Below are 9,906 nucleotides of genomic sequence, written 5' to 3'. Positions count from 1 at the left end.
CTAGCAATAGGAAAGAAGAGATTGCCATTACAATATAGGCTATTTGGTTTTCTTGAAACCTCAATCCCTTACCTTGTGGATTGCTCTGATCTTTTGAACAAGGAAGGTTTTTGTCGTTTTGGTTTTCACTAGTAACTGAAGGGTCTGAAAGAAGCTTCTGGAGTCTGGCTTGGTGTGTTTTGTTTATTCAGCAGCAAAAACACCCAAGTCAACTTCACTCGCAACAATAAAGGATTCAATAGAATTCCCTTAAGATTTTCACGAAGAACAACAGAAGAACGAAGTAAGAACGAGCCTTGAAAGATGAACAAAAGCAAGAACACTTGAGAGAAAAGTTTGAGTGAATACTCTCAAAATTCTTATTAATAACTCAATGAATATACAATGAGCAAAGAGGTCTCTATCTATAGTTGAGCCTCACAGTATATCAATAGCTATAATTAAAAGCTGAATACAATTAGAACTCTAAGCTTACATAACCAGCTATATACAAATAGAACTCTAAGATTCCATAATTATATCTTCTAGAACACTTCCCATTTCTATCAGGCTCTTGAGATGGGCTTTTAATCTCTCCAATCACCGGGCCAGTTTGGTTGGGCTAGTTTGGTTGGGCTAAATGACCTCCCTCGAACACGATGGATCGCACCAGTTTGTCATGGTTACGAGCACCGACGCGCAACCCATGACATTCTCCCCCACTTGTTCTAGCGACGCCCTCGTCGCATTCTCCTTATGGAACTGGTCAATCTTCCCTTGGAACTGCCACAATGCCTCAGCAGGTTCCCAACTTGCTTCGCTATCAGGAAGTCCCTTCCATCGAACTAAGTACTCATGTTGTGGTCGGTGGTACTTTCGTCTAATTACCCGATCTGCCTCAATGTTTTCTACTTCACGATCATACGAGACTTTTACCCCCATCAGTGCTCATTCGGACTTGCCTCGATTCGGATCTTCTTGATCCTCATGAAACGGCTTAAGCATGCTTACATGGAAGACTGGGTGTACTTTAAGTTTTGGTGGCAACTCCAGCTTGTAGGCCACCTTGCCCACTCTCTTCACAACTTTAAACGGCCCTTCATACCTTCGCACAAGACCCTTGTGCAAACCAGTATATCGTAAAATCAAGTGTAGTTTAGCAAGGACTGAGTCACCCACTTGAAATTGTACATCCCTTCGGTTCTGATCGGCCCACTTCTTGCTACGCTTACTTGCCTTGTGTAAACAAGCTCTAGCGAAGTCATTCTTCTCTTGCCAATCTTTTGTGAATCTATAGGCTGCCGGATTTGGTCCTGTGTAATGGGTCACAACAGCGTTGGGTGTGAGTGGCTGTTGACCCGTCACTATTTCAAATGGACTTTGATTCGTGGTCCCACTTTGCTGCAAGTTATATGAAAATTGGGCCACATCCAGCAACTTTGGCCAATCCCTTTGTGTGGCACTCACATAGTGCCGAAGATACATCTCCAACAGTGCATTTACTCGTTCAGTTTGCCCATCGGTTTGTGGATGCATGCTCGTGGAGAAGTTCAAATCTGAGCCCATTGACTTGAACAACTCCGTCCAGAACCGACCAGTAAATCGACCATCTCGATCGCTGATAATAGATAGTGGCACTCCCCAATATTTCACCACGTGTCTAAGGAATAACCGAGCTGCTTCCTCAGCAGGGCACTCTTTGGTCGCCGGAATAAAAGTCGCATACTTTGAAAACCTGTCCACCACAACAAGAATACTAGCAAACCCATCAGACTTAGGCAAACCAATAATAAAATCCATGGATAAACTCTCCCATGGCCTTTCTGGGACTGGAAGGGGTTGAAGCAAGCCGGCTGGAGTCTTTAACTCAACCTTGTCTTGTTGGCACACTAGACAAGTTTTCACATAAGTTTCCACATCAGCACCCATGTGAGGCCAATAATAGCGATCCTCCAAAAGGGCCAAAGTACGATGCATCCCTGGATGGCCTGCCCATTTCGAGTCATGACATTCCTTCATGACTTCCTTACGGAGTTTCCCATAATGGGGCACATAGAGGCGGTGTCCATGAGTGTATACTAACTCCCCATCAAGCCAAAATCTTCTTGTTTTTCCCTCCTTGGCAAGCTCAATCAAATTTTTGGCCGTAGGATCATGGGACAATCCCTCTCGATTGCGTTCCAACAAAGAGCCATCAGGTTGACTGATTGCTGCGAATTCCATCTTTCGACTAAGTGCATCAGCAACATTGTTGGCACTTCCTGGTTTATATTCCATTGTGAAATCAAACTCTGCTAGTAAAACCTGCCAACGAGCCTGCTTGGGAGACAACTTTTTCTGGGTTAGAAAGTAACTATTGGCAACATTGTCGGTAAGGACCACGAACCTGGAACCCAATAAATAATGTCTCCATGTGCGCAAGCAGTGTACTACCGCAGTCATCTCTTTCTCTTGGACCGTATATCTACATTCCATCTCGTTAAGCTTTCGACTCTCGAAAGCAATTGGGTGTCCATCTTGCATCAGTACTCCCCCAATAGCATAATCTGATGCATCTGTACGTACCTCGTAAGGCTTCGTAAAATCCGGCAAGACAAGTACGGGCTCCCTCGTCATTTCTTGCTTCAATTGGTTGAAGGCCTTCTCACATTCTGGATTCCAATCCCATACCTTCCCCTTCTTCAACATGTCCGTCAAGGGAGTGGTAATTTTGGAGTAGCCTTCGACAAAGCGGCGATAGTAATTTGCCAATCCAAGGAAAGATCTCAACTCTGTTACCTTGGTTGGAGGCTCCCACTCTGAAATGGCTCGAATCTTATTTTTATCCATTCGGATCTTACCGCCTCCCACAATGTGGCCTAAGAATGACACCTCTTGTTGGGCAAATGAGCATTTCTCCTCCTTGACGAACAGCTCATTTTCCCTCAAAGTCTGGAACACCTCCCTCAAGTGTCTTACGTGCTCTTCAAGCGACTTGCTATAGACCACAATATCGTCAAGGTAAACAACCACAAAACGATCAAGAAAGGGTTGAAGTACCTTATTCATTAGGGTGCAGAATGTAGCTGGAGCATTCATGAGTCCGAAAGGCATCACAAGGAACTCATACGAACCGTACCGTGTCACACAAGCTATCTTTGGTTCGTCCCCCTCGACTATCCGAACTTGATGATACCCCGATCTCAAATCTAACTTGGTAAACCATCTTGTACTACCAAGCTGGTCGAACAAATCTGCGATAAGAGGAATAGGATACCTATTCTTCACGGTGATCTTGTTTAGAGCTCGATAATCGATGCACATTCTTAAGGACCCATCGTGTTTCTTTTGGAACAACACTGGCGCACCATATGGGGATTTAGATGGTCTAATGAATCCCGCATCCAAAAGTTCCTTCAAATGTTTCTGCAACTCTTCTAATTCTGGCGGAGACATACGATAGGGGGCCCTTGCTGGCGGCACCACATTGGATACTAACTCGATTCTGTGGTCCACCTCCCTCTTGGGTGGCAAACTTTTTGGCAACTGAGCAGGCATTACATCTCGAAATGATTGTAGCAATTGTCCCACTTCTTTCGGGGTCTCACTAACAAACTCAGCGGTCTCTTCGATCTTCAAGGTGGCTAAATATGAGACTTCATTTCTCCGTACACCTTTAGCAAACTGAATTGCTGATAGTGTTTTTCCCTCAAAGCTTCTCTTCCTTGTCACTTTCACCATGCATTGATGTTTCGCATCTGAAATCACCATGTAATTGCTCGAAGGGGCAATAAGAGCTTTAACCTGATCAAGGAAGCTTAGTCGCACCACAAAATCATAGTCATCAAGTGGTATTACCTTAATGGATACCTTCCCTGACCAATTGCCGAGCTGAAGATCCACTCCCTTTGCAACCCCCTTGATTGGAATACTTTCCGAGTTCACTGTTTTGATCCGACCCCCTTCATTATCTATCTTGAGGCCTAGTTTACAAGCAGCCTCCTCAGACATGAATAAATCAGAAGCGCCTGTGTCGACGAGCGCATTCAATTTTCTGCCGGCCACAATGATGTCTACAAACATCAAACCATGGCTCATTCTATCTTCGACACCCCCTAGTATCGATCCAAGGTTGTTATCCTCCACATCGGACTCCCCCTTTGCTTCCACAGCCTTGAGAGCGGCCTTCTTTGGACAGTCCTTGATCATATGTGGACCCTCACAGTGGAAGCACCTTATAGGCCCACTCTTTCTCTTGTCCCAAGGTTTCTTACCATCGCCGTTCCTAGTGGGCCTTTCTTTATCTCCCCCACTATTACCCTTTAATCTGGGTTTAGAAGAATTGGAATTGTCTTTCCTCCCACCAAATTCAGCAAGTGATTCTGCTACTGACATAGCCTTGGTGAGCTCTTGAACTCCTCGGCGCTGCAACTCTTGCTTTGCCCACGGTTTTAATCCGTCCATAAAGGAAAAGAACGCCTCTTTCTCCCCCATATCTGAGATTTGGAGCATAAGCTCGCTAAACTCCTGTACATACTCCCTCACAGTGCCTTGTTGCGCAAGCCGACGCAACCTTGCCCGAGCCTCATCCTCGGCATACTCTGGGTAAAACTGTGCTTTGAACTCACATCGAAACTCCTCTCATGTTTCGATTTCAGACCCACCACGTCTCACATCAGTGGACCTACGACGCCACCACAACAAAGCAACGTCAGATAAATACATCGCAGCAGTAGTTACCTTAGTGACATCCTCCGTGATGCCTTTGGCACAGAAGTATTGCTCGATTCCCCACAAAAAGTTGTCCACATCTCTTGCGGAACTTGTTCCCTTAAACTCTTTGGGCTTGGGAACATCAATATTGGGCTTGGGTGCAGCAGCCGCTAACCCACCATTGCCCAAGGCAACCTCGTAGATTGTGAGTTCACCCTTGAGCTCCGCAATCTCTCCCTTCAAGGCCACCACCATAGCCTCAATGGCATCATCTCTACCAGTCAACTGTTTCATATTATCCGTCACATACTCTTTAAGCTGCTCCTGCATGGACTGCAGTCCATCATGGAGCCTATCATCAACATCTTCAACCCTCTCCTTGATATCCCCCATTGAACTCTCGAGAGTGACGACGCGATCCTCTAAAGCTGACAATATGTCCCTTGAGCGACTGGCTTTCCTAGCCCTCCCACGGGTCTCCATTCCCTCAACTTCTTTTGACATCTTTCAACGGTGGCTTCGAACCTTAGCTCGGATACCAACTGTCACGGACTTAGAGTTTTCCCACGCGATCCGTGCAGCCTTAGGCAGTTTCTCTGCTCAAAACGCCTAAGTCAGCCTAACTTGTAACAAAAAAAGATTCAGCAGCAAAAACGCCCAAGTCAACTTCACTCGCAACAATAAAGGATTCAATAGAATTCCCTTAAGATTTTCACGAAGAACAACAGAAGAACGAAGTAAGAACGAGCCTTGAAAGATGAACAAAAGCAAGAACACTTGAGAGAAAAGTTTGAGTGAATACTCTCAAAATTCTTATTAATAACTCAATGAATATACAATGAGCAAAGAGGTCTCTATCTATAGTTGAGCCTCACAGTATATCAATAGCTATAATTAAAAGCTGAATACAATTAGAACTCTAAGCTTACATAACCAGCTATATACAAATAGAACTCTAAGATTCCATAATTATATCTTCTAGAACACTTCCCATTTCTATCAGGCTCTTGAGATGGGCTTTTAATCTCTCCAATCACCGGGCCAGTTTGGTTGGGCCAGTTTGGTTGGGCTAAATGACCTCCCTCGAACACGATGGATCGCACCAGTTTGTCATGGTTGCGAGCACCGATGCGCAACCCATGACACTAGAGTCTGGCTTGGTGTGTTTTGTTTATTTAGTTTTTTTTGAACGAATATTTTTTATTTTAGTTTTGTTTTCTTTGGGCTTTGTTACTTTGGTTTTGATAGATTTCCAAGCCCATTAATAATACCAAAATGGACTACATTTCAAAAACAAAATTTTTTGACTAATAATTATTATTTTCTTTTAATTAAAATTTAAGATTTAATTTTAGTCAAAATTTGTTACCAAATGCATGTTGAAAGTTTGTATCTTTTAAATATAAAAAATAATAAGTAAATAAGTCCAGTTGTAAATCCACTGATAAATGGATGTTCACAACCCCCTCAAATTTATCCTATTGTAACTCCTAAAGAATGAATGTCCATAACCCCTAAATTCATTACCTTTTAACCCCTAAATCATTTATAGGGTACCTTAATATTAGTCCTTAATGATTTGTAACTTATGGTACTTGAAGCCTAATAAATAGAGGGCATGTACAAGCTTATTTTATCCTAAGTGAAAGTTGAATCATCCTTTCATTTCTTTATCTTTCTTTCTCTCTTAATATTTGTATTCATCTTTTAGTTTTGTAATACGCTATCAACACGATCTTGCTAAGAAGTAAAAATTTTTATGTGTTGAAGATTAGATGTATCCTCCATGATTTTTCTTTTAAAGTTTTAAACGCAAGATGAAAAAACTTGAAGGGAGTTTTTATTTAATGTTTCATATTTAAATTATTATTATTTTAATTATTGATTAATTATGGTGATTTTGTTTAATTTGTTTAATTTATATATTTTAAGGACGTGAAAGATTTGATCTCAATTTAGATCTTGATCATTTGCAATTTTGTGTCAAATTTTATGGCGTACTTGCAGCTGCTATTGAAACTTTCCCAAACAATAAGAAATTGAGGTAAATTTACTTATCACATCAAATGTCTAGATTTTTCTATAAAAATATGTTTTTCTCCTTAATATATGCTATTTGATAATTATTTGATGATTATGTCTGAATGGAGATAGATTATTTTTAATCTTATAATTTGATAAATTTTCATAATATTATTGATCTCCCTTATTAATCAAGGCTTAAGGTTCATCATAATATGTGACCATGCATCAATTTTGTCATTATTAAACTAGTTATTTTATGTGTTTATTTGATGGTTTCAATTTGAATGTATATATATATTTTTCTAAATTCTAGACATCATATGTTCTCAGACTTTAATATTTTAAAAAAATTCTCTTAATCAACAATAATTAAAATTATTACATATATTAATAAAATCAATATTATTTCACATCAAACATTTTTTATTTAAGTACCTTTAAGGAAAAAATTTGAGGAATGTCTTAATTGATTTTTCAGCTAATTCTATTATAGAATTTCAAGTTTAATTACAACTAATTTTTAATACTTGGATGATCTTGGTTGACAACTTTCACTATTACATAGCTATTAAATGCATTTTATGCATTTTATATTATTCATTTAGCAATTGATTAGTGAGATGACATGAGAAATTGTAGATGGAAAAGTTTTAGCAAACATGAGATGTATGATTTTGAAGTAAATTTCATGCATGTTTGCAATGATTTATGAAATTTTTGCTAGCACTAGCATTATATCATGTTTGGCATTTTAAATGGTAGTTTTATCCATACATTTTATTTACAATAAACTCCATGCAGGACTTGAATATTTCTTTCTAGCTAATTAATGATGCAAACCTCTTGTGAAAAGGGTTTTAAAAGTATTCTAAATTGATCTCCAGCCCTTTTTATGACTAAATAAAATAATGAGTTATTCATTCCACTGGTTTTGCTCCATTCCCCGAAGTAAATGTAGCAATACATAACCATTATGAAAATGAAACATATTGTCATTATTGACAAATAGATAAGAAGAAGATGAATGATTTGAAATGTTGCTAAATGTTCATTATTAGAACAAAATGATTAATGATTTATACTAATTAATCATGCATTGAAGTGGATGATAATTATATAATCTTATTTTGAAGGAATATGATTTAAGCTTACATTATTGTCTAAATTATTTTTTACACATTCCTTGAATTGAGTGTCCGCAATAAATACAATAAATTTTATAATCACTTTCGATCATTAAAGTCAATTTGAAAATTTAAAGATTTTGGCATATTCCTTGAAGCGAATATTGCATATAATTGTTTACAAATTATATTTCTTTTATTTTTATTGAGTTAATGACATTATGGACTTCACATTGATTTAGATATTTTCAGAAGTAAATGTCATAATACTGGTTATATGAGGATACAAAGTAAAAGGAATGGCAATAAAATTATCAATTTTCACAATTTATATTGACATTATTAGTACAATTGAAAAACATGTTAAAGTAAACCAAAAGTTTACTTATACAAATACATTTACTACTTCTTGTGACTAGTTACACCATCCTAATCATATGGGTGATAACTCTTGAAAAGAGTTATATTTCATGCCTTTAGACCTAGCTAATTGCTTGTACTTGGGTGCATTTAGTGACATTTTAGGACATTTTATTCATATATTTATCATTTGCATTAGGAGCTTGTACTATGTTTACATATTAGATACTTTTAATTGCGTGTAGAAGGTTTGTGTTTGGTGATTTGACAGGTGCAGGATATGGAGAAAGAAATAAAGATGTGAAGGTTTGTCGGGGCAAAAGGTTGGACAGTTTCCCACCTTGTATGCCATGGAAGATGACCGAGTCAACATTCAACTCATACTAGTTTTAGCCCAACTCTACTTGTACCAGAAAAATTTGCCTAAAAAAGATAAGATATCGTGGGTTGTTGGAGTTGTTCTAGGAAGAAAAAGATTATAAAAAGACGAATGAGGAAGCCCTAAATGTAGAGATCTAAAGGCAGCAATTGAGAGTAGCTGCTGAGTAGAGATAAAAAGGGGAAACCGAAGGCAGTCCCTCTTAGCCATTACAGGATGCTTTATTGCTAGATTGAGGATTGATTTGGTGACAACCATCTTCCCATGCTCTTCCATTATTTCTTATTTTGTTCTCCATGAATTAATTTTAACAAAACGATGTTGGATGTTATTACAAACTTGAATTTTAATCACGAACCCATGAGTTAAATCTCATGGGGTTGGGATTACAAGATGAAAACTTTTATTTTCTTTAATGGTTGAAACATATATTTTATTTAATCTGCTATTTCATTCAACTATTTTTATTTTCTAAATGTATGCATATATTCTCTAGACATAGATGCATGTGCAGTATGCCTATAAAATTGAATCTAATTCTGAAAAAGTTGGATTAGTTGGACCATAATTGAATGATATTGTAACAATCCAATTTTGACCCTACTATAGTAGTTTCGAGACCATAAATCTGAGTCTGAAAAATATTTTAATATTATTTTCAGTGTTTATTATATGTGAATTTGATTGTGTGAAATTTTCGTGTTTTAATTTTGTCATTTGAGTGACCAATTAAAGAAAATGGCTTAATCGCGTAAAATGAAAATTTAGGGTTAAATTTAAAAGTACCTAATTGTTGTTGTCTTTATAAAGTGGAGGATTTATAATGCAATAAGGCCAATATATATATAGTGGGCGGCACAGGACTAATATGTCCTTATTATATATGTTTTGTTTATTATTTATATAAGGTTAAATTAGTAAACTAAAAATATATGATAATATATGTTAAATAAAACAAACAAAAAAAAGCCATTGTCATCTTCTTCTTAGTCGAATGTACACAAAAGAAAAAGAAGAAAACTTAGCTAGGTTCGGCCATTGTTAAGCTTGATTTAAGGTTAGTTCTTTGTTCAGTTTTTGATACTTTTTACGTTTTTAAGATCGTTGTTTCGAATACTTCAAAACCCATGTCTTAATTTTGTGAATTGTTGATGATTTTGAAATGTGTCATTGATGACTGTTTGAGCTTTATGATGTTAGTAGATAAAATATAAAATATATATGTTAGATTAACATGTTTTGTCTTTAAATTTTCAGTGAATTTGAGTAATTAGGGCTAAATTGTGAAAATAAATTTTTGAAGGACTAAAATGTGAAATAAATGAAATGTGTGGACTTGTATGAAGA

The 9,906-nt window shown here is 37.6% G+C and overlaps 1 protein-coding gene across 1 annotated transcript; it reads right to left on the bottom strand.

Annotated features, from left to right (window-relative positions):
- Positions 1–2,944: 2,944 nt before the first annotated feature.
- Positions 2,945–5,175, bottom strand: LOC121213584 (uncharacterized). The gene is made up of 3 exons (XM_041086377.1): positions 4,699–5,175; positions 3,019–4,569; positions 2,945–2,956 (listed from the first exon to the last, which is right to left on the bottom strand). Exons 1-3 carry the CDS (start codon positions 5,173–5,175, stop codon positions 2,945–2,947), a joined length of 2,040 nt encoding a protein of 679 aa, XP_040942311.1.
- Between the last annotated feature and the right edge of the window lie 4,731 nt (positions 5,176–9,906).

This window comes from Gossypium hirsutum, chromosome D01 (assembly GCF_007990345.1).
Source record: "Gossypium hirsutum isolate 1008001.06 chromosome D01, Gossypium_hirsutum_v2.1, whole genome shotgun sequence".
Lineage (NCBI taxonomy): Eukaryota > Viridiplantae > Streptophyta > Magnoliopsida > Malvales > Malvaceae > Gossypium > Gossypium hirsutum.
The sequence above is the reverse complement of the archived record's forward strand: the minus strand, read 5'-3'. Positions and strand labels throughout refer to the sequence as shown.

Coding starts and splice junctions, on each gene's coding strand:
- LOC121213584 (XM_041086377.1), bottom strand. CDS start 5,175: ATGTCAAAAGAAGTTGAGGGAATGGAGACCCGTGGGAGGGCTAGGAAA. Junction 4,570..4,698: donor TCACGGAGGATGTCACTAAG/GTAACTACTGCT, acceptor TTCAAAGCACAG/TTTTACCCAGAGTATGCCGA.